Source organism: Anomaloglossus baeobatrachus, chromosome 5, assembly GCF_048569485.1.
Source record: "Anomaloglossus baeobatrachus isolate aAnoBae1 chromosome 5, aAnoBae1.hap1, whole genome shotgun sequence".
NCBI lineage: Eukaryota > Metazoa > Chordata > Amphibia > Anura > Aromobatidae > Anomaloglossus > Anomaloglossus baeobatrachus.
This window is the reverse complement of record NC_134357.1, coordinates 395936214-395962015: the sequence shown is the minus strand read 5'-3', so window position 1 is coordinate 395962015 and position 25802 is coordinate 395936214. Positions and strand designations below refer to the sequence as shown.

Sequence of the window (25802 nt, the reverse complement as noted above, 5' to 3'; positions counted from 1 at the left end):
TACACCAATCTGAGCCTCAGTCAGCAGCTAAGGATTGAAAAACTGATACTGCAATCTATTTGTCATTGTAAAATACAACAAAACACAATCCGGCCTGAAACATTTTTTTTCCTTCTGGCTCTTCAGTTATTTTTAGGCAGATATTAATATCATCTGGCAGGGTTGTTTATTCTGGTGGTTCGGAGGAGATACATTCTGCTGTTCTAGACAATGGTGTCTAATTTGTAGAGTGCTCTAACTTTGGGCAACAAGGATAAAACAGCTGTGTATTGATGGAAATCCACGGCTAAAACCACGAGAAGGCAGAGTATACTAAGAAGCAGTCAGTAAGCTACAGGTATGTGGATGTGACTCAAGGCTAAGGCTAAGTTCACACTTGCGTTGTTTTGCATCAGTTCCAATCCGTTGTGTGACTGATGTAACGGATGCATTGCAGATAGTGGCACAACTGATGTGACTGATGCTGAAAAAAAACGATACGTTACTGTTTTACCGGCGGCCAGCTATTGTGAATGATCAGCTGATCATTCACAATAGCCGGCCGCCGGGCGATCAGCTGATCGTTCACAATAGCCGGCCGCCGGGCGATCAGCTGATCGTTCACAATAGCCGGGCGATCAGCTGATCGTTCACAATAGCCGGCCGCCGGGCAATCAGCTGATCGTTCACAATAGCCGGCCGCCGGGCGATCAGCTGATCGTTCACAATAGCCGGCCGCCGGGCGATCAGCTGATCGTTCACAATAGCCAGCCGCCGGGCGATCAGCTGATCGTTCATAATAGCCGGCCGCCGGGCGATCAGCTGATCGTTCACAGTAGCCGGCTACGGACAAAAGCTGATCAGTCACAGTAGCACCGCCACCGGCCGATCATTCACAGTAGCACCGCCGCCAGCCGATCATTCACAGTAGCACCGCCGCCAGCCGATCATTCACAGTAGCACCGCCGCCGGCCGATCATTCACAGTAGCACCGCCGCCGGCCGATCATTCACAGTAGCACCGCCTCCGGCCGATCAGCTGATCGTTCGGCTGCCAAGAGAGAGAGACATTGATTTCACTGATTAAACACAAGATCTGAGCATGCACAATGAAAACAAAAGGATTCCGCCGCTCAAAAAACGTTACATGCTGTGTTCCTGCCGCCCGACAGTCAGTCGTTCCACGACTGATCCATCACGTGGCAGACGCAACGCAAGGCCATCAGTCGCAATCTATCGTCCATATAAGTCTGTGGGTAAAAAATGGAATCCTGCAAAATATTTTGCAGGATACCGTATTTCCTCAAGGTGATGGATTGTGACTGATGCAAAACAACGCAAGTGTGAACTTAGCCTTAGATGATCACAGGATGTTCAAGCATCTGTAGAAAATCCCTACAGCACCTCCGCAGGGAAGATGAAGCATTACACAGTGCCCACAAGAATCAAAGGGCAGTGTTTGTAATGAGTAGATATGAAGCTCACTTAAAAGAATAAGGGTCCTAAATGGGAAGACCCCTTCCTTTTCCCTCGAAAGTACTAATAAGTCAAATAATTTATTTTTCTAAACCAGACAACCCATATGGCTGGCATCCCGGTGTAGTATATACATTTTTCTACTTGGCAGGCACTATTGGGGGTGGGGTGTGATTACTTGTTACTTTCCAAAGGAAAACAGAGCGAGAATATTTGCATCTTCTCCGCCGCAGGACGCGACTTTCCTCATGTGAATATAGATAGTGATCATCCTCAGTCGTATTTTTTTTTATACTAGATACAAATGAAGGCAATATAATGATATACAACTAAAGGAAGCGCCAATAACGGCCGGTGACATATATATCACACAACCGCACTGGCCTCATAAGCACTCCAGGAATGATCCGCAGAATACCTGATTGCACATGTGCTAAATGCTCCGGAGTAGTAGAAAAAGAAATGTGTTCCAAAATAGGTTAATTCTTGTAATATGTGGTGGATTCCCCTCCTGCACGTTTATATAGAAGCGCTTTTATGTCAGTTCTTAGAATACAAAGAACATTCCAGTTATTCCTCCCGCCACGTGCACGCACACCTAATGTCACACACAGATGGGATCTCCAGAAAGCCTGCGCTTCACAAAAAACAGCTCGGGAAAATATTGAGAGAGAAACAAAGCCAAAATCCTAGCCAATCTCTATTTGATTGTTTTCTGTTATCGGCCACATCAGGCTGGATGGGGGGAGGGGACGAATGATCAGTGATCGCAAACGTCTTTTCCTGAGAACCTACAGCAACATTTACATGAATATAAACCGGCCTGTTTGGACCTTAATGTTGTGACAACTTTTTACACTTTTTGCCATAACTTTTGGTCATAGATGTGGCTAATTAAAGGGAATCTGTCATCAGGTTTTTGCTCCCCCATCTGAGAGCAGCATAATGTAGAGACAGGGACCCTGATTCCAGCGATGTGTCACTTACTGAGATGTTTGCTGTCATTTTGATAAAATCAATGTTTTCTCTGTTGGCGATCTAGCAGTTATATAGAGCTCATGTATATGCTGGACTACCTGGCAGCACGACAAATAGTCCGCTAATGATAATCTCCTGCTGATTATACAGTGATTTTATCAAAACTACACTAAGCAGCCCAGTAAGTGACACATAATAATAATAATAATCATATTTATTCATTTATATAGCGCTGTTAATTCCACAGCGCTTTACATACAATGGCAACACCGTCCCCATTGTGGCTCACAATCTAGAGTCCCTATGAGTATGTTTTTGGACATGTCACTGAAATTGGGATCTCTGCCCCTACAGTATACTGCTCTCAGATTAGGTGGCAAAAACCTGGTGACAGATTCCCTTTAAGGCCTAATGCCTGCTTTACACGAGACAACCGATTGTGCGTTTTCACGATCAATCGTACCCGCCCCCGTCGTTTATGCGTCACGGGCAAATCGCTGCCCGTGTCGCACAAAGTCGTGAAGCCCTCGTCACACGTACTTACCTGCTGAGCGACCTCGATGTGGTCGGCGAACATCCTCTTGCTAAAGGGGGAGGGACGTTCGGCGTCACAGCAAAGTCAAACAGCGGCTGGCCAATAGAAGCGGAGGGGCGGAGATGAGCGGGACGCAAACATCCCGCCCACTTCCTTCCTTCCGCATAGCCGCCAGGATCCGCGGGACGCAGGTAAGCTGTGTTCATCGTTTCCAGGGTGTCACACGGAGCAATGTATGCTACCCCGGGTATGATGAACAACCGGCGCCATTTTAATTAAACAATTTTTTAAAAGTGAGCGACGAGTACACGACTCACGATTTGTGAGCGATACTGCGGCGCTCGGAGGTGTCACACGAGACGACGTCGTGAATGATGCCGGATGTGCGTCACGAAAACCGTGACCCCGACGATGCATCGCACGATAGCTCGTCTCGTGTAAAGCAGCCTTAAGGCACATTTACACAAACCAACGAATGGCATCAAATGACTGGCTATAGATATATACCTATTAGCAATCATTTTATAACCTGTGTAGGCTGACAGACGGCACTTACCTATCTGTCATAGATCACTTAGTGCGCATAGGCTGACATTGTTCTCGGCAGCACAGGTTCTGTTTACACAGGACAATGCGCTGCAGAGAACGATATCTTTTGTGCAGCACAAAAAGATCATTTTATGCAAAGAAAAAACGTTTCGCTCATTCATCAGGAGTCAGCGGCCTGTTTACACTGCACGATTAGCGTGGAAGAAGCATTCCTAGGAACGCTCATTCATAATAATCATTCAGTGTAAATGCACCTCTAGTTTTCAAAAGCAAAAGATGCTTACCAAGAAAGGGGCATGGCTGGGCACCCTTGAAGCTGGCGGAAAGGCAGCTGAGAGGTGTGCCCCGGATGTTATAGAGGACCTGTCATCAGGTCAAAAGTGGTCAATTTTAGCTTATTCCTGATCCTCTCCCAAACTTTGTGTTTCTTTTAAAAATCAGCTTTAAAGTTTGAGATATATGGGTCTTTTTAATCAGTGCAAATGTTTATCGTGTTTATAAATGGGCAAGGCTAACAGTGTAAGCAATACAAACTGAAGACACGCCCCTAGTGAAACCTTGAGCCACGCTCCCTTGGAAAGACCCTAAAAATTAGCATCAAATAAAAAGACCCATATCTATCAAATCATATGGTGGATTTTAAAAAGTAAAACTCAGGGAAACGTGGGAATAAAATAACAGAGGAAACTGGCCAATATTGACCATATGACGGAACGTCTTTAATATCATGCATCTGCCGGTCCTCCATCTATATTGGACTATAGTTAGGTAAACCTGCAGACCGCAGTCTAATAAGTAAGGGGGCCTCCCGACTCTCCCGACAGACTATGCTGGAGTATAGAAGGGTCTAGCACATCGGATTTCCGACAGCCTATTCTTTTGTTCTCTGAAGACAAGCCACTGACCGGGGAGTCTAGTACTGGCTCTCCCATAGATCACACATGAGCACTTGGCCATGCGTTCCTGTGTATTGGGAACTCAGGAGAGCCTTGTAGTCTGTGAGCCCTCGCGGGCAGGGACCTCTATCCTCCTGTACCAGTCTGTGCCTTGTACTGTTTATGATTATTGTACTTGTCCCTATTATGTATACCCTTTTCACATGTAAAGCGCCATGGAATTGATGGCGCTATAATAATAAATAATAATAATAATGATAATAATAGCCATCGGCTGAATGATCATTCACCAAAGGCTTTCTAATATGTATGGGATCTTTATTCTAGAGCACTCTGGATCAAGACTCATGTACAAAACACCAGTCTTGATGAATCATCTTCTACCTGAGCCCAACTACCAGGCTACGCATATAGACTGCCATAAAGTCCTTTCTAAGTCGCCAGGGCGGACTGTACTGGGGATCCATTAGTCACTGAACATGTCATTTGCAGTGCCCATTGATTAGGCCATAGTCACTCTTGACCTGAACGATCAAATGGTTAAATGGCCAGGATATGAGGTGCCTCTGATCCCGGCCAGCTGGAAGAGCAGGAGGTGGTCTGTCAGTGGACCGGGGGACCCACTCTAGTGCAGTATGGGACAGCCGTACTGGATTTACCCTACAGTGGCGGAAAAACATGGCACTTTAAAATAAGGCGCCTTAATGACTGCCATAAAAAAAGCGCATTAAAGGATCACTCCAGGCCAACCTGACACACTGTATTATGTCTATCGGAGGGCATCAGGGGTGGAGCATGGCACAAGGATACTCATTAGTGTCTTAGGCATTACAAAGTGTACAGAATTTGCTCTGAGTTACCCTTTAATCATATACGGCATCTATACGACATTGCACATGTCCAACACTTTTGACTTCAGAACTACAGTCATTTGAAACAGAAAAGTGGCCACAACGCTCTACCCATCTCGGGACAGGCGTGCCTAAAACTTTTTTTGCTGCACAGTTCCATTTACTCATTGTAGTGCAGTTGGCACAGGACATAGGGGGTAATCTTCCCCTATAGTCACCAAACCTACATTGCCTCTAACATTTCTCATTGACTCATACACGTTGCAGGCCGTCTTCGAGCAGTAGAACAATGGCTATGCTCTGCAAACAGTACTGCTGACGCCCCCCAACATATGTAATGGTAGCACTTTTCTACAGGATGATTAACCCTGGGTTTTTCTACGAAGCGACAGTCGGTGAACGTCGCTGTGTGAATCTTCTCACATCTTTTGTCTTGTACCTACTTTCTATACTTAGCAAGGCCATTGGGACAGGGACATTAGAACAAGCACAGATTTACTTGCATTGAGATATATACACTATAGATGGCGATACACAATGCGTTGGTGCTTCATACATACCGAACAATACTACCATTAATTAATTAACCCCTAATAATCTAGAGTCATTGAATGGCTAGAAGTATGCTGGGATTTTTTTTTTATCTCCTTGAACATAAAACCCATGAAAACACAGTTTTCAGGAATGCAAAGCCCATTGTTCACAACCACATGCCCCATACTCAACTCCCACCCACAGACAAGTGTACAGAAAGTGCATAGGGAGGTGTCATGGAGCCCAGTGCTTCCCCTCTGATCTCTTGGCTCTTCTGTGTATACACAGTGGGGGGGCCAATAAATACTAGTGTTTATATGGTGTGGGGAGAGATAGACCCTCCTCTAAAGGCTCATAGATAAAGAGATGAGATAAAAAAACAAAGTAAACCACTTGTTTAATCTCTGCCAACCCTGCAAGGTAGGTGCTACCCCCATCTCTCAGTACAGATGCCTAAAATAGGCTAATGATTGCCTCAATCTGATTGATAAGCAATTTCCTTCATAGTAACAAAAAGTCAAAACTGCAATATAGAAGAAAAAACCCAAAAACAATAAAAACGACAACCTACAAAGGAATACTGTTGTGTATAAATATGTGACTCTTCAGATTTTGTGTTATACTTGGCCTGATGAAGAGACCCAAGTAGTCTCGAAAGCTTGCCATCTTTTCAGTAAGCCATTAAAAGGTATAAACTACTAAAAATACTCAGTTCTTTTAAACAAATTGATTTCTAAAAGTTAGAAATAACTTTTCACATTGTGTAAAACTAATTATTCAAAGCTACAGGATGTATAAAGTTGTCGGGTGAATAACCGTTGTGTTGACAGCCGTATTGGCCATCTTTCTGGAGTGTTCACAAAGCGATTGGAGGGCCTAAATAGGCCATGTCTCATCGACATCTCCCCCAATGACCAGTTGGCAGGCGCCCCCATACATATCAAGTGTCGGCTGAACCCATCAATATCAGCGGGTTTGGCCGACATTAGTATGGGAGCCTGTGCACATACTAGTATCTATATAATTCAGCAATTTATGGGCAATCAGTCCAATATGATACCAAAATAGTCCATGTAAATAGCCAATTAGGCGGATGGAAATCTGTCTGATTTGGCAGAATACTCATCTGATGTGTGTAATATGCCTGATGCCAATCACAATGATTGCAGCGTATTACCAGCATCTGACAGATATCTGATGGACAACCCCATTGTAGGGAATAGAAAGGCGTAGTTTTATGGCAATCATAAGAGGATAGAACCAATTCCTTCCCTAATAAGATATCCCTGACTTCCCTATAAACATGCAGCTCAGAGGGCAAATGAGTACGATAAGCGGACACCAAGAATATGTAATGCCGCCAGTTCACGTGACTCGACTGTGTTTACATTGTCAGGGGACAGTCTAGATGAAAATTAGGTATGTTCTCGGGTCACACTTCTATGGATCATCTACATAAGCCTCCTATGTCACAACTTCAAAAACATTCCAGCGCCCCAACATTTTTGTGGGTTTATTAGGTTGAACATGAAGTCATCAATGTATTTCTGAAGGACCAAACTTTTTCTCAAAAGTTATTGTGTATAGAGTTTGGTCCTTCAGAAACACATTGATGACTTCATGTTCAACCTAATAAACTCACAAAAATGTTGGGGTGCTGGAATGTTTTTGAAGTTGTGACATAGGAGGCTTATGTAGATGATCCATAGAAGCGTGAGGCAATGTTGAACCTTGTTTTTGGTCTTTTTTCGGGGCCCTATGGCGTCAAAATAGCAACCCCATATCAAGTGAATACAAATAATACTTCTACAAATACAAACAGAATTCTCATATACTTAACATCTTTAGATTTTTCCTAAAAATAATAGAAAATCATGAAGTGTGTAGCATTTAAGGCCGATGTGAATTTATTTTTGAAGGTATGTAAAAAAAGAAAATCTCAGAAAACATGTCAACGAACAACCAGATAGGAGTCATAAATAACAAATCTGAACAAATAAAGGAGTTCAAACAACATACCCCGAATGGGTGAAAAATATAATCCGGTAGGATTGAAAGGGTTAAGCACGCAGATACGATATAAACTCATCCTCCAAACAGGATTACAGAGGAGAAATATCTTCAGTTCTCTCCGACACTGAAGTGAGGGATCCTTATTAAAGTGAATTTTACCCAGGCCCAAAGACAGAATGGGTGCAATGATACAAGAGGAAGAATTGTGCTATCATCTAAAACCCTGGGCTACGAGCCTGTTTAGTGAGGCTGAGAATGTCTTTTATTTCTTTCTAGTATAATGGCCCTATTGTGGAGAACGACCAGGAAAAGTGCTATCGTACTGGAGTCGAGAGATACGACAATAGCATTGAAAGGGGAACGAAAGGAAATGAAAAATTCTTAGTTTACAAAAACATATAGTAAGCAATCGTAGCTGACCTAATACCCATAGTACAATACTATCTACAGAGCACATATAAATGTCATTACACAAGTAATATCTTTATGACCCACAAGGCCAACAAAAAGAAGCATACAGCCAACGATAAATATGTAAAATGTATAAAATGATACTAAGCTAGTAAAATAATGCCGATGTTACAGTCTATTCTAAAACAAAAGAGCAATATTCTCTAATTACCTATGGAAAGCATGTATAAATATACATAACTATGCATACACACATGTACCATGTGTGTATGTATATATATATATATATATATATATATATATATACACACACACATATACACACACAAGAATTCTCATGCCATGTTTAAGGATTTAGGTCAAGCTTTTTAGAAAGGGAGTAGCATCTTTTTTTTTCCACCTACGTACAATGGTTGGAATGACTCCAGTGCGGATTCCGGATTGGTGTCCCGAAAGGATGAATTGCCCCAATTCCTTTATCCGGCATGATACAAGCCCTGTTCTGTGTATAGAAATCCATCATGTGATAATGCGTTGGGCTGGTACCCAACCCTGGTACATCCACGTTTTCATACATTGTAAATAAAGCCACCGGAGGACCATAAATGTAATTAAAAAAAAAAATCTAAAAAATGTTTAAAATCTGTATTTGTCCATAAAAAAATATAAAAATATATACAATATTTATAGGATTAGGAGGATTTAGGGAAGATCTCAGTGGGATAGCATATGGGATTTCTCAATCCAGTTGGAAGAGTAGGGTTGAGCTTCTGCAGACAGATCCAGAGGTGATATCTGATGGGCGATTCCTTTAACTCTCTGCATGGATTCCATCAAATGGCTGAAGAGGGGGGAGGGACATAGTGCAAAGTTTAAAACCCAAACCCCTTGAGATGAAGGAAGACCAGTCTGTATACAATCTTCTCTGGTTGCTCAAAGTAATATATAATTCTCTTTACCCAGCTTCATATGAGAGATGTCGGTGCATTCGCTGATAGAACCTCCTATATCAGTTTTATCTCTGGGTCTTGATGGCACGGAATCCTCGGAAATCCTCCAAAGCTGGGAATCTACTCCATTAACAAGAACAGGAGGGGTAGGTCAATTAGGGAGAGTGGTTGTGGATTAAAAGGGTTGCCTGGCATGGTCAGCTCGTGTCTAAATAGAAAGTCTTAAATAAGCAAAATCTCTTTAGAGCAAATGGGTGTCCATCTAATTCTCTCCTAGGATGCAGTCCTCAAAGAAGAGATTACTTAGGGATTTGGGGATAACCAACGTTATGGGAGATACAGCAATTCGGAAGCAGGGTTCCTACATTTAAACGCCTAGGAATCTCCTGGTGATGCCGTCTTTATTTAGAGCATTCCAGCCGTGGGAAAAGGGAAATCCTCAATAGGTACAATCCTGGATGTAAATACAAGGATTCGACGGTAGGTCAGATGTTATACGAAGCGCTGCAGGATCAGTAATACCTACTGGTCTTCTCCAGAATGGTGGTTGGTGCCCAGTTGTAGGAACTCTCAATGATAGAGAATGGAGGAAGGTTCCTGATGTGAGAACATCCAGGTCCTGTAGTCTAGGGAGATCCCGGATAAGGAAGTCAGGCTGGATGCTGTATTTCTGGATCTCATTTGGGAATGTGGAGGAGAGGTAGGTGCTTTTCCGGGGAGCTCAGATCCTGCGGTTCCTGCTGTAGTACAGGGGATTCCTGTCTCTCGGATTGTAGTGTCACATATGCACACTGCTCACTGCTGCAGACTTTGCTGCTGTCTTTTCCCCCTCCCTTTTCCATTCTGATGGACTGAAGGCAGCTGAGCCCTGGAAGTCAACACCCCCAACCCCCTCCTAACTCTTAACCTATTCCCTGCCTGTAGTGACACACCAGTCAGTCCCAACAAAGGCCTGTCTTTCCCAAATCCCAACCTCATGTATATTGTTTAGGAGCAAGCAATGATCTAAATGCCTTTCCATCACTACCCCCTTCATTTGCCTAATATCATGCATATGACCTCTCCCTGAACCTCTGTCCTCACCTCCAAATGACCCAACCAGCTTCTTCTCCCGGCTCATGACATCACAGACTTTCCCACCCCCCTACTGAATATTTTGAAATGGACTGACCACTCCTCCCGTGACCCCTTTGCACTCCTCACCACTAGGATATTAGTCTGGGATACATCACATTACTGGTCTTGTCAATTATACACACACAATTCCCAGACTGGGACAGATGAGCCATGAGAGATAAGCACATGTGATTACACACATAAGGATGAAGACGATGGCCAAGGCACGGATCGTAAGCTCTGCAGACAAGGGAAGCATTATACAATATTAGTCAGTAAAGACAGCGAGCCCTCAGCCACTCAATACAATGCGTCAGATACAAATATGGACACAAACATAGAGAGAATATATAAAGAGAATATGTCAAACCTCTACGAATCAAGAACCTTAGCATGCTTTAGAGTGTATGCCTTCCTAAACCACATGAGCAACGTTCGGATCGCAATATTTTTCATGTCTTATGGTGGATCCTAAGAAACAATTATAATATGTACTGTAACCTACTTGTTGGCGTGGCATCTCAGGTTTCATGGGATCCTCCACTGGTCCACGTTTCTACACAACAACATGGTTCATCCACCACGTAGCCTACAAGAGCAAACTCCACTTGCAGATCATTTACCTTTTGGACTCATCAATTTTTTTAATTTATTTTTTTTAATTATGAAAAATAAAGTTCTTAAACGTGTTCTCAATTTTAAACAATTCCTTCTTGTTAGGAATTAATAATCTGCTGTAATCTGTGGATATCCTTATAGTGCCCCCACAGGAGAAATTAGGCATTACACACTTCCCATTCAAACCAATAGCAGAATATCCTCCAGAGCGAGACAGTTTTTCATTTCATTCCAATTCCTTCTTAACAAGGGATTTAGATTTCCTTATTAAGCTATATGAAAATGGGTTTTCTAAACTCGGCAACCCTTTTAATAAAAATTCAACCTGTAAAAACTGCAATTAATGATCTACACCTGTCGGATTTGCTTCCATAGAAAATCCAAATCTGCTCAGAATTACGGAGAGTTTGGTTCAGATTTGCCTCTGCAAATTCTACTTTGAATAGGAGAGTAATTTCCATTCATTTCAAATCTTCACCAATGGAATTTGAAGGTAAATCCACAGCAAAATTTGCATCAAAGGATTACTTGTAGATTTGACAGATTTTTTTCTTCCCTACTAAACTCAGTGACTCAAAACGCACAAGAAATCCACAAATTTCCGCAACAGAATTGACACATTCAACAATCCACAGCGCTCTGCAAGTTGAATGCCACATGTGAAATCTATAGTTTGTGGATATAATTTGGAAAAATCTCATTCGATTAGCTTGCACTATAATCTGTTGAGGATTTGTGCAAATATGCCCTGTGTAAATTTATTCTTAAAAGTTGACATGTCTTTTGGATGTCCGCCCAACAGCTTTACAAAGTAGGTAGAACACTCCTTTAAGGGTCTGTACGACATCATACCTAGTTCAACCTCAAAGTAAGTGACCGATCACAACCAAATGAAGTGACATGATTATGACTAACAAGTTCCATGAGGTGGGGGAAAACTGACAGTTCACATACTGAATAAGGATATCACTCGGATCTAAAGGTTCCCATGTAAATAAGACTGATGTTGGCTGAACAGGCAGATGGTGAAGGGTTCAGCTGATATCGAAGGGTTTGGCTGATATCGAAGGGTTCGGCGAATATTGAAGGGATCGGCCAATTTTGAAGGGATCAGCCAACACTAATGTATATGGGGACACCAGCCAACTGATCTGCAAGTGAGATGTCAATCTCATGTCCAATTTCGGACTGCCGATCTCTTTGGTCTCTGGGACATAAACCGGTGGCAGAGATGTCTGCAGGTGACTGTCATAGCATACACAAGATGCTTTGCCCAAGCAAGCACTCCCGTGTGTGGGAGAGACGGCTAAGATGGCTATAAGCCTGACCAACTTTAGTACAAGTGTGAGTCAACTTTACAATATCTAAAGCTAGCCATGGAGAAAGATTGGAGTGCACCGAGTCAAATGGCAAAAACCTTGGCATTTCCCACTAACAAGCAATAACCATTCTTAAACCTGAATAGGTATCCTCAACTAGTGGGGCAGCTTTTTGTCGGTCAAGTCTAATCATTTTTACTACTGTAGATAACAAAAAAGATCATTAATAATTACAAAGTATTTTGAATGATTACTGCATTTATGGCTAGCTTAAAGGTGACCATAAACTAACCAACAGCTGTTGGCCAAACGTTCGTTCTGCTGATAGTTGATCATGTGTGTGCTACATTGATACCTCTTATGGCGGCTTATGCTTTTTGGAATCAAAGGGTCGGGCATGTTGAAATCAAAGTGCCTGATCACTATCTTCCCTAACATCAGACTCTGGAGGCTTCTATACACATTAGATAGTTTGCATGTCCTGCTGACATCTTGAGACTATTATTATTATTTATTATTATAGCGCCATTTATTCCATGGCGCTTTACAAGTGAAAGAGGGTATACGTACAACAATCATTAACAGTACAAAACAGACTGGTATAGGAGGAGAGAGGATCCTGCCCGCGAGGGCTCACAGTCTACAGGGAATGGGTGATGGTACAATAGGTGAGGACAGAGCTGGTTGCGCAGTGGTCTACTGGACTGAGGGCTATTGTAGGTTGTAGGCTTGTTGGAAGAGGTGGGTCTTGAGGTTCCTCTTGAAGCTTTCCACGGTAGGTGAGAGTCTGATGTGCTGAGGTAGAGCATTCCAGAGTATGGGGGATGCACGGGAGAAATCTTGTACACGATTGTGGGAAGAGGAGATAAGAGAGGAGCAGAGAAGGAGATCTTGTGAGGATCTGAGGTTGCGTGCAGGTAGGTACCGGGAGACTAGGTCACAGATGTAGGGAGGAGACAGGTTGTGCATGGCTTTGTATGTCATGGGTAATGTTTTGAACTGGAGACGTTGGGTGATGGGAAGCCAGTGAAGGGATTGGAGAGTTCTCCTTTCGGGGGTATAGGCATCATTTTCTTAAGGACTCCCATAAACAATTATGGGTTGCTATAATGTTACTTTTTTGTACAATATGAACAAATGAAAATCATATCAACTTTTATTGCAAATATTCTCATGATCTAGTGAATCTGCTAGTTGTAATGTCATTGATATTGGTATATAGTAAATATTAGAAGGACTACACAGTGGAGAACTGAAGGACGTGTAGGTCAACAGTGAACTATGCTCCTACATTTTTGTTTATGGTACAAATGGTTATTGTTTGATCATCCAAACAATATCAGGTCTTGCATCCATTACCATCACAGCAGTCATGTTCTTGGCCGACTTTAGGAGCAGGATTCATTGTTTGTTAGTTTATCTTTTAGATATCTGCTGTTCAAGATTATATTCCTCAGAGGAATGCTCTGAAGACGAATCAATAAACAACAGCTATAATTATATAGATGCATGATTATATTCATAAACATGTTCACCACATTCAAACTGTGCCCAAAAACACAGACCTTCCATGTCCCAACCAGAGTTTTTTGGATACAAGAATACTTCAGGCAAAACACATACTGTGCTCCACCTATTGCAGGACCACGAAGAAGCTTTGTGTCATGCCCCACGCATCCAGGTCCTGCATCAATATCTGGGAGGCCGCCTGACCATCTAGTCTGTACGGTGTTGTCCCAACTCTTTTTAAATGGTAAATGTCTGGGGGAAAAAAGGTTAAAATTATATCCCTATGTTTTTAAAGGTGTTAAGAGGTGTTTGACAGATGCTTGAACTGGCCAAGCCAAAAGAACTTTTGTTTGAAAGTTGTCTCTCCTGACTGCCCCATACACAAGTGCTCGGCTTAGGCAAGTGTTCATATGTTTTCAATGGCCAGAGTGGAGAAAAATGCTCTAGACACCTCTGCCATCTGCTTCTTTCCAGAAAACTCGAGAATCGGATGCTGACAATAATACCGCCAGACCTGGGGGAGAATCAAGAGGCCTCTATACACATCAGATGGAAGGACAGTCCTGCCAAAATCAGTTGGTTTGGACAGTTTTTATCTAACTATTTATGGGGGCCTTAAAAGGTGATAGCCACTACTTTTAAAATTGATTGCCTATCCTTAGGATAGGCCACTACTATCTGCTTGGAGGTGTATCTGTAGAACCCAGATGTAACCACTATAGTTTTGATCTGTGAACTTTCGTCCGCCGCCAGTAACAACTGAGGGGTGCTGGTGCTGCCCCCACTGATCAGCTATTGATGGCCTATCCCAAGAATAGGAAGTAAATAAAAACAAAATGGTCAACTTCGATAATTCCAGTGCCCCCATAACACATGTAGATGAAAAACCTTTTAAAGTAAATCTTGGCTGCATATTCAAAGAGGTTGTCCATTACTTTTACATTGATGGCCTATCTTTAGGATAGGTCATTAATGTCTGATTGGCTGGGGTTTGATAACCGTAACCTCCACCGATCAGCTGTTGTCGGTACCGGCAGCAGCAGGCAGCTGGAAATGCTGAGTTACGAAGCTGCACCGTTAACTGATAGCGGCCATGTACAGCAAATCTGCCTCCTGTTCAAATCAGTTGGAGGAAGATGTGCAGTACCCGGTGGTGTCTTCTATCAGAAAATGGGGCAGCTCCGGAACTGAGCATTTCCAGCCACCTGCTGCCACCGCCGGACATCAAGAGCAGCTGATTAGCGGGGTGCTGGGTGCCGGACTCCAGCCGATTAGACATTTATGACCTAACCTAGGGATAGGCCATCAATGTAAAAGTAGTGGACAACCTCTTTATCTTTTCTATAAAATGTGGTTTCCTCTGCCAGGATATTTCTATAGTCTTGTAATTGTATTTGCTCAAGAATAGGCACGTGTAACCCCCATGTGCAGGCACAGCAACATTAGCAAGATGGGGGAACCAGTCCAATAAGAAGATATGTTCCTGTTCAAAAATAAAGGTCATATAAGCAGTAGGCCCTCTTCTAGGATAACGCGTGTAGTGTTGTGAACCAGACCACATGGGGCATCATAACTTTGAGTGGAGACAATAAATTGTACCCTTTTATAAATGTAACTACTGAAGATACACTGAACCCAAGGACAAGAGTACATAACATGCTGGAGAAGCCATCAACTGTCAGTGGTAGTGAAAGCAGACTCTCAAAATTCACTAGACCCTATTGAGAAAACAAGCAAAAAGCCCCCTAAGGCTCTGTGCGCACTGGGAAATGGAATTTTCTTGAGAAAATTCCGCATGTCCTCAAAGATTACCGCACCCGCGGTAAAAAACCGGTTTGCCGCGGTTTGCTGCGGTTTTACCGCGGTATTGTTCACGGTATTGCCGCGGTTTTGCCGTGTGCGGGTTGGGATGTGCTTTATTGCATTCAATGCAATAAAGCACATTGAAGAAAAAAAAAAAAAAATACATTTAATTCTGATAGTAGATAGACAGAAGAATAGATAGAGGGATAGATAGATAGACAGAAGAATAGATAGAGGGATAGATAGAGGACAGATCGCTACATTTCCCACGGTCGGCAGTGAGTTCACATTACCGGCCGTGGGAAATGACCGGTAATTACCTCTGCTGTCTGCTGCTTTCATTCAGCGCTGTGTCTGTGACAGTCGCGGCTGGATGGAAGCAGCGCAGGACGTCGGACCTGTGGATTACACCGGAGCTTTGGTGCGGGAGGGGTTAATAAAATGGTGAACGAGGCTTGTTGGTTTTATTTAAAATAAAGGATTTTTCGGTGTCTGTGTGTTTTTTCACTTTACTTACGGGTTGATCATGTCAGCTGTCTCATAGACGCTGCCATGATCAAGCCTGGAGTTAATGGCGGTGATCCACCACCATTAACGCCTTGTATTACCTTGCCACCACTGCTACACGGTGGCAAGAAGAGCCGAGGACACTCCGGTAGTGCCGCATAATGCATGCGACAGTGCCGGGGCAGCTGCGGCTGATATTCTCGGCTGCGGGAGAGGGAGTGAGGCGGGGGACATTAACCCTGCCCCTCTCCCTCCCCAGCCTGAGAATACCGGGCCGCCGCTGTGTGCTTACCTCGGCTGGAAGGTAAATATGCAGCGGAGCCCACGTTCTTTTTTTTCTATATTTCCGTTTTCTTTCTATGTGTGTTCTATGTGTCTGTGTCTATGTGTTCTATGTCTGTGATGTGTTCTGTGTCTGTGATGTGTGTGTTTACTCTGCACGGCTTCCTCTTCCTGTAATGACATCACTTCCCTGCAAAACCGCAGACAAGCGATGTACATTACCGGAGGTAAACCGCGAAATACCGCAGGGAATAACGCAGGAAAACGCAGTGAACTGCACAGAATTTGCTTCCTGCGTTATTCCCTGCGGGATTTCATGATTAACATTGAGTCAATGGAGTGAAATCCCGCAGCGATGTGCGGAAAAGAAGTGACATGCACTTGTTTTTGCTGCGGGAATCCCGCAGCAAAACATGCAGCTGTCAAATTCCGCCCAGTGCGCACAGGATTTTTTTTCTCCATAGGATTTGCTGGTGATTCACTGCAGAGATGTTATGAACATTTTCTGCAGCGAAACATGCAGCAAATCCGCGGCAAAATCCGCGAAAAATCCGGTAAGTGCGCACATAGCCTAAAGGTGGGAACTTACCATGATATAAAGTATGCCGTATGCAAATTCCATTCACAGTAAAGACCACTCATGATTTGTGTAATTACAACAAGGGATGAAAAAAAATTGTTTAAAAGAACTGAGAGTCCTCAGTGGTTGATACCTTTTAATGGCTAACTGAAAAGATGGTAATAATTGCAAGCTTTCGAGACTACTCAGGTCTCTTCATCAGGCATGGTATATTCAGAAGTGTCTTTAGTTCCATAAAGATGCGGTACATTCTGGTATCCTCCATTTTGATACAAGGGATGAGATACTTTTCAGACAACTCTTGTGGAAGGTTACAGGGTAAGGGCAATGGGTGGAGAGGGCTTTATATGCACATGAAAGTCTTTTTATAGCCCCTATAGAATTAGCTGGCTTTAGATCCCAGGATGGGGGCAGCAAGGAAGCTGGGTAATAAAGTAAGGAGGGGATGGGGGGGTCCCTCCTGGGATGAAGCTGTCCAGGATTTATTACCCAAGCTCAAATGGGACTTCTGGCAACTCCTCCCAACACAGCTGGTCAAGGGAATGGATTGCAACAATGGGTTAAACTTTAGCTTTGGGTTATTGTTGGCGAGCTCCCCGCAAACATGTACTGTGTGCATTTGTGTAAGCGGAGACCATGTAATGCTAACATTCTCTATTTAAGAAGGAACATATGGCATATATTGATTTGTATGCTGATGAAACATTAAGAAATAAGGAAAGTGACAAAGTGACTAGATTCTTCATACCTGTAAATGATCGGCATCAGTGTTGTTGAGCAGTTTGTGGGGCGGCTCGGGCTCTGGTTGGGGGTGATGCCTTCTTTGTGCTTTATCTGCCTCCCATATTATTTCTGAATGACATCTTGTTCTTGATCTCCATTCACATTTCTGACTATTCACATCTTTGCTGATTTCCATATGCTACTTTACAAAAGTGCCTAGTGGGAGCTCAGAAAAGAGTTAAGACCCCCACACACATTAGATGAAAATGGACGGAAGGGTCGTTCAGCACCAGCAAAAAAAACCCAAAAACTCAGGCAGCACCGGCTGGGTTAAATTTGCTTATCAAAGGATGAAAAAAATATATCGAAAAACCCAATCGATGTTTTTAGCCAGGGGTGCAACTTATGGAGGAAAAGCTATCATTGAAAGATATCAAGACCCACCTCTTCCACCAAGCCTACAACCTACAATAGCCCTCAGTCCAGTACTGCGCAACCAGCTCTGTCCTCACCTATAGTACCATCACCCATTCCCTGTAGACTGTGAGCCCTCGCGGGCAGGGTCCTCTCTCCTCCTATACCAGTCTGTTTTGTACTGTTAATGATTGTTGTATGTATACCCTCTCTCACTTGTAAAGTGCCATGGAATAAATGGCGCTATAATAATAAATAATAATAATAATAATTGACACCTGTTCTGTGTTTTGGAGACACTTCTGGTTTTGACATAGAAATACTGATGAAAAATACTGATGTGTGCATCAGGTTTAAGAAAATAAAATCTCATTCTTACTTTTTAAAATGTTCAGTTGTTTCAAATCCACAATTATGACTATGGACTATTTTGACTGACAGCAGTGACGATCTGTCCATACTGATGTCCATATGGCCAACCATGACTAGTCACCAGGGGCGTAATGATCGCGGTCACAAACGCGATTGGGCCTGGGGGTACAGGGGGCCCGGAGACCCCAGCATTTACTTCAGCTAGATGTGCGTCTAGGGATGCACATCTCGCTGAAAAGCATTGCTGTGCAGAGACCCGTCGGTTCCCTGTACCGTAATACATGCCACCAGTCAAACAGAGGCCAGCAGTGGACGTTGGCATGAATGGGACTGGGAGCGCATGGCGTTGACATCATGCATCACCATAGCAGGCACACTGATGTCAGCTGCCGGCCACTGAGCCAACTACAGAGGAGGACACCGTGGGACATGGGAGTCGGTAAAGGGGAGTAGAAAGTTTTTGGGTTTTTTTATGCGTTAGTTGCAGAACAGGAGCTATATATACACCAGGATAAGGACAAATATACCAAGATGGAGGACATATATATCAGGACTGGGACATATATACCAGGGTGGGCAACACATATACAAGAATAGGGACATATATACCAAAATAAGGATATATATACCAGGAAAGTACCCAGTATAAAGACATATACGCCAGGATGGGGAACATATTTGCCAGGATAGGGCCCAGGATAGGGACATATATACCAGACTGGGGGACATATATACCAAGATGAGGGATATATTTACCAGAAAGGGGCCCAGGATCAAAGACATATATACCAGGATATATACCAGGATATATACCAGGATGGGGACATAAATACCAGGATGGGGACATATATACCAGGATGGGGAGATATACAGTATACCAGGATAAGGATATATATGCAAGGCTGCAACCCAGGATGGGGACATATATACCAGAATGGGAGACATCTTTACCAGTAAGGGGACAATGATGTGGGGCATATAGACGAGGATGGGGGACATATTTGCCAGGAAGGGAACCAAGATGGGGAGATTAGTACAGAATGGGAGACGTTACTACATAATGAAGGGTGGGGCAATGTCTATGTCTTTATAGGCTTTAGAACACTGCAAGGGCCTATTCTTCTGAGCAACATGTGGGGGGCAGGTCCACACTTTTTAATGGGGCCCATCGTACTCTATTTATGCCACTGGTAATCACAGCACTCATGTGATAGCAGTTTATTATTGAATCAGAGCTTTCAATGTAGTGGCTGAGTATATGGTACTTGATGGAATGAACAAAGGTATAAGGGGTACTTTGCACGCTGCGACATCGCTAGCCGTTGCTAGCGATGCCGAGCGCGATAGTTCCTGCCCCCATCGCACATGCAATATCTTGTGATAGCTGCCGTAGCGAACATTATCGCTACGGCAGCTTCACACGCACTTACCTGCCCTGCGACGTCGCTCTGGCCGGAGGCCCGCCTCCTTCCTAAGGGGGGGGTCGTGTGGCGTCACAGCGATGTCACACGGCAGGCGGCCAATAGAAGCGGAGGGGAGGAGATGAGCGGGAAGTAAACATCCCGCCCACCTTCTTCCTTCCGCATAGCCGGTGGAGGCAGGTAAGGAGAATTTCCTCGCTCCTGCGGCTTCATACACAGCGATGTGTGCTGCCACAGGAACAAGGAACAACATCGTACCTGTCGCTGCAGCGAAATTATGAAAATGACCGACACTACACTGATCACCAATTTACGACGCTTTTGCGATCGTTTATCGGTGCATCTAGGCTTTACACGTTGCGACGTCGTTACCGGCGCCGGATGTACGTCACTTTCGATTTGACCCTGATGACATCGCAGTAGCGATGTCGCAACGTGCAAAGTACCCCTTAGTCTCAAAAAACCCCATTGAAATGTCAGCTAAAAGGTATTTGAGTTACCCATTACCATGTGTGCTTGGCTTAGTTAGACATGCCTTATAATGTCCAAGAAGCTCTGTAGTGGGGGTCCTGGATCTCATTACAGAAACCCAGCTGGTGTAACAATATCGCTGATATACAAGCATTTTTAACATGCAACGTTCCTAATGTCCAGTCTACACTCTATACTATGGCACTATTAGGCAGGGCTGGTCTACGGAGCTCCAGGAACGCTGAGGAGCTATAATCGCAGGCTTATAATAATAGTCAGCCAAGCATTTTTAGAGCGGGAACTCTTTAAAATGACTATGTGATGCAAATCTTGTCCACTTGGCCGTTCTCCATAGCACACATACTTACTGACACAAAGCATAGCGGTGAGGTGTGTTAGGGAGGGGTCACGAAACTCACATTTCTTAGCTGTAAATACTGTGAAATGAAATGACATCATGTTCCCAGTAAAGTTTCCCCCTGAGGCACATCGGAGATAGCAGCTCATACTGATTCTCCAACATCTTGTGATCACATAGCCTCCGACAAGAGTGACCACAGACATGTCCATACTTAGCCCAATATGCCATCGCTAAGGCGGGCCGGACCACTGGGATAGCCACTAATTCCACAAAAATATCCTTTTCCAATAGGTCAATTTACTTGAAAGCTGATTGATTGAAGAGACTGGAACCCTCTTTCCTTTCCTTCGTGGTATAGCCCCAAAAATTCTAAAAAAAAATGTGATCACAAATCAGATGTTTATACCATAAATTTCAGAATAGGACTGATTGTCTGACAGTCGAATGACTCAAGGATAAAAGTATGTGACCAATCCCGGAGCTAGAGGAACCGTGCAACATCTTTCTTCTCCATAGCTTCCCTCAGTTTGCCTTACACTTTACATAGCCAACAGCCAAATGCTTGTTTAGCAGACAGTCTCTCCTCCCATACACATGAGCGTGTCTATGCTCTCAGTAGGGAGAGTGGAGTAAGCTGCTGCCACACATCAATAAGGCAGGAAAGCAATAGGACAAGGCATGTAAAAATCAAGCTGCCCAATGCTTTTTCTCCCAGCATCTGCCTTCATGGGACAGTAAGGGTATGTGCGCACTAGGCGTTTTTTTCACGCTGCGTTTTTATGTGCGTTTTTGTCTCAAAAAAACGCACCCGCGGCTAAAAAACGCAACAAAAACGCATGCGTTTTGCCGCGATTTGGTGCGTTTTTTGCTGCGTTTTTGCTCACTGCGTTTTTAATCAATGCACAATGCCATTAAAGATTGTTGATGAAAAAAAAAAAAAAGGTCTGATGTAATTTCCTTCTTCAAAATGTTCATTGTATGCAGGAGAGCAGACAGCTGCAGAACTAGTGTATGCAGGAGAGCAGACAGCAGCTGCAGAACTACAAGGTTCAGCATGCTCCATTCACTAGTGTATGCAGGAGAGCAGACAGCAGCTGCAGAACCTACAAGGCTCAGCATCCTCCATCCAGGACTGTATGCAGTTTTTTGCCCAAAAAAAAAAAAAAAAAAAATGACATGGGCTTCGCCATATTTTTGTATGCTAGCCGGATACAGCAGGCAGGTACGGGCTGCCCCCAACCCCCAGCTGCCTTTTTGTACCCGGCTGGGAACCAAAAATATAGAGATATAGAGAAGCCCTTTTTTTTTAAATTATTTCATGAATTTCATGAAATAATTAAAAAAAAAAAAATGACGTGAGCTTCGCCTAATTTTTGAGTCCAGCTGGGTACAACTAGGCAGCTGGGGATTGGAATCCACAGTGCAGGGTGCCCAAGCTTTCTGGGCACCCCCACTGCAAATTGCAGTCCCGCAGCCACCCCAGAAAATGGCGCTTTCATAGAAGCGCCATCTTCTGGCACTGTATCCAACTCTTCCAGCTGCCCTGATGCCGGGTGGCTAGCTGGGTAATAATGGAGTTAGGGCTAGCTGTATATTATCAGCTAGCCCTAAGCCCAAAATTCATGGTGTCACGCCAATATTAGACATGGCCACCATGAATTTCTAGTAATGATAAAAAAAACCAAAACACAACACACAGAAAAATATTTTTATTAGAAACAAAACACAACACAATTAGTGACTCCAGCTTTATTGAAATAAAGAACCCCCCTCCGCAGTAATCCTGGGTTAGGGTCCCGCGCCGTCCAATCCGGATCCAATATCATCTGATCGGTTTGCTGGAAGGCAAAGCGATCAGATGATGTGTCAGGTTAAACTACGTGAATCACATGACACATCAGCTGATTGTATAAAAGCCGATTATACAATCAGCTGATGCATCAGTATAAATAAATAAATACATAAATACATACTTATGTGCTGATTAGGCTGCTTTCACACCTCCGGTTTCTGCAATGCGGCACACTCCGGCACTTTGCAGGAAAATCGCAACCGTTTTTTTTTTGCTGCCGGTTGCGATTTTCCTGCATAGACTTTAATTAGTGCCGCATTGTGCCGCATGGCCTTGCGTTCCGTCCGTTTTTTGCCACATACGGCAGATTTAGCCGATGCGGCGGCCGGATGGAACGTTGCCTGGCACGTTTTTTCGTGCGGCAAAAAAAAACCGCATCGCGCCGCATTCGGCCGATGCGGTGCATTTTTCAATGCATGCCTATGGCGGCCGCATGCGGTTTTTGCCACTGCGCATGCTCAGTAGCATGCCGCAAGCGGCAAAAACCGGACTGGCCGCAAAGGAAAAACTTATGCAAAGGATGCGGTGTGTTCACCGCATCCGTTGCATAGCTTGCACAGCCGGATTGAGCCGCAGAGCTCAAGCCGGATGTGTGAAAGCAGCCTTACCGGCAGCTCCTGCAGCGGAGTCTGATCCTGGCCCATCACTGCAGGAGCTGCCGGTAATCAGCTGATGAAGTCCCCTGACGGCAGGATCAGCTGATAGCCGGCCGGGCGCGAAAAAGCCAGCGACCCCGCGAGAATTACGATCAGCTGATGCGTCAGGTGACTGCATCAGGTGATCCACCGCCAGGTCCTGCAAGCAAGGTCCTGCCCCGGGGAGACTGCACACAGGCAGAGCGGCGGTACCGGGAGGAGATGGGAGCGGGCATGGCACCGGGACCCTGCAGACAGGTGAGAATATATGACATTTTTTTATTTTTCTACTGTTCACTTTGGTTTTCGCCGCTGCCTCCACCTCCCGCCCAGACATGGCGCTGCACGGAGCTGACATGGCACCGGACGGGAGGTGGAGGCAGCGGTGACGGTACCGGGAGGATTCATGCTTCTGTGTTTACCAACAGAAGGAATCCTCTTCCTGTACACGTCACTGTAGTACCCACCCCTTGCGTTTATAGCTGCGTTTTTAGTCATAGAAACGCGGCTATATGCGTTTTTCATTGCGTTGTTGAACATCTCATTGAACTCAATGGGTGAAAAACGCAGTGAAAAACGCAGAAATAATTGACATGCTGCATTTTTGTGGTCACCACAAAAACGCAGCTAAAAAAAAACGCTGTGTGCGGACAGCACTTATGAAAACCCATTGACATTGCTGGGGAAGCAATGTCACTGCGTTTTCAGCACAAAAACGCGGTAAAAAACGCCGCTAAATACGCGGCAAAAACGCCTAGTGCGCACAAGGCCTAAGGTCACACCACACACACATTGGATGGTCAGCTCCTCCTGGTGAAATTGGTGTGTTCGGCCGACATTAGCCCACTGGTGTATTCCTCGTCCGTAATATCTCCTGTGTCTCCAGGTTTAGTGAATCATACATTTTTTGGCCTGTATGAGGTGAATCTGTCATGGTGACTGACCACGGAAAGAGACTGCAAAATAATAAAGTATTGAGGAAATCCAGACTGAAGGATCGCAAATCCGTGTGCAAGACACAAATGGGTTTTCCAGCTTCTTTGCAAAACTGACAGTATAAAGCCATGGGGGTAAAAGAAGAAAAGAAGATCCACTTTGGGAATCTGCTCCATTGCTGTCGTCCGGTCAGTCTCCACCAGGCCACTATTGATGATGTTATGACCACCAATTACCCGACCACTGCAGGGTCTGGAGACTGGTGGTCAGGACATCATGGCTTCTAGTCCTGTGGAGACTGACAGAAGGACGGATTATATCATTTTATCATCTATATATCTTTTATCCCCATGGAGTGTCGTCATTAGTTTTTAAACAATCAGGAAAACCTTTCTAAGCTATGTGCACACAGTCTTTTTGCTGAGTTTCTGGAGCAAAATCTAAGCAGAAACTCCACTTTTTGAGGACTTCTGAGATCTGGAAGAGGATCCTGAGGGCGTTAAGTTTCTGCTTCAAAAACTTCTCAAAAAAAAAAAAACCTTTGATGAATCAGAGCTTAAAGGGGTTGTCCACTAGTTTGTCATTGATGTCCTTTCCTTTGAATAGTCTGATTGGCTTGGGTGTGACATGCCGCACCTCCGTCGATCAGCTGATCTCGGTTCCGGCCGCGGTAGCAGGTAGACAGAAATGCTCAGTGCCAGCGCTGCTCTGTCTTCGGATAGCGGCCAGGTACTGCACATCCTCCTATTGATTAGAATGGGAGGCAGATGTGCAGTACCTGGCTGCAGCCACTCTCAGAAGACGGAGCAGTGCCGGAACTGAGCATTTCTGTCCGCTTGCTACCACCGCTGCTGAGACCAAGATCAGCGGGGGTGCAGAGTATCGGACCCCGGCCAATCAGACATTGATGACCTATCCAAAGGATGGGCCTTAAATGTCAAAGTAGTGGACAAGCCCTTTAAGGCTACACGCGCACAAAGCAATTATGCCACAATTTAGGCTTAAATCATTTTGAAAATTCACAAATATTTCATGCATCTCAGAGTTGTGCAAAAAATGTAGCAATTTGTAAGTTTTTATCCCAGTTTCTCCCAGCTTCGCCAAATGGGTGGAGCTGGAGGATGGTGCGGGGAAATGTGATGCCACAGATCATCTAATTGATGATGAGCTGTGGCCTACCTTACTCCAGTCAGGGACTGGAGTAAGACTTCTCGGGGGGGGGGGGACATACCACTGCGTAGACACTCCTGATTTATGAAGAGGCGTGTGCCTTGGAATGAAATCAGGAGTGTCTAACTCCTACATATATCTCTTCATGAAGACCAGAGAGAAAAATCACCGATCTTGATGAATCAGGGGTCTTAATATGTAGTAGGTTTTCTATTCAGGACTTTAGGAAAGCTGGCTGACAACTCATGTATGAGAAGGGAAAGTGGCTGTATTGGTTGTCACCCAAATTACCCAGAAATGGATGATTAAGAAATGGGAAAAATAACTTCTTAAAAACTTTACAGTAGAAGATGCTACAAAGATTTATTTTGCTTCTATAAACCACATCATAATACAAATATATACTGACCCCTTCTGCAGAACACAAATATGCAATTTCCAATGCAGAAAGGGCAACAAATCTTAATGATGACCAGTAAACTAATGTAGTTGATAGTAATAAATGTGTGCGCGGGATCACATCTGAAGTACTGCTCATCTCC

The 25802-nt window shown here is 44.2% G+C and overlaps 1 protein-coding gene across 4 annotated transcripts in view; it reads right to left on the bottom strand.

Annotated features, from left to right (window-relative positions):
* Window positions 1-25802, bottom strand: part of RARA (retinoic acid receptor alpha) — a 188479-nt gene that overhangs the window by 62392 nt on the left and 100285 nt on the right. The window contains exon 1 of one of the 4 annotated variants that reach the window (XM_075350155.1): window positions 8630-10012. The exons of the other annotated variants lie outside the window; for them this stretch is intronic. Within the exon in view, the coding sequence (XP_075206270.1) occupies window positions 8630-8798 (169 nt within the window). The 5' untranslated portion in view covers window positions 8799-10012. Of the gene's footprint in view, window positions 1-8629; window positions 10013-25802 lie in introns of those variants that run through there. 4 annotated transcript variants of the gene reach the window in all.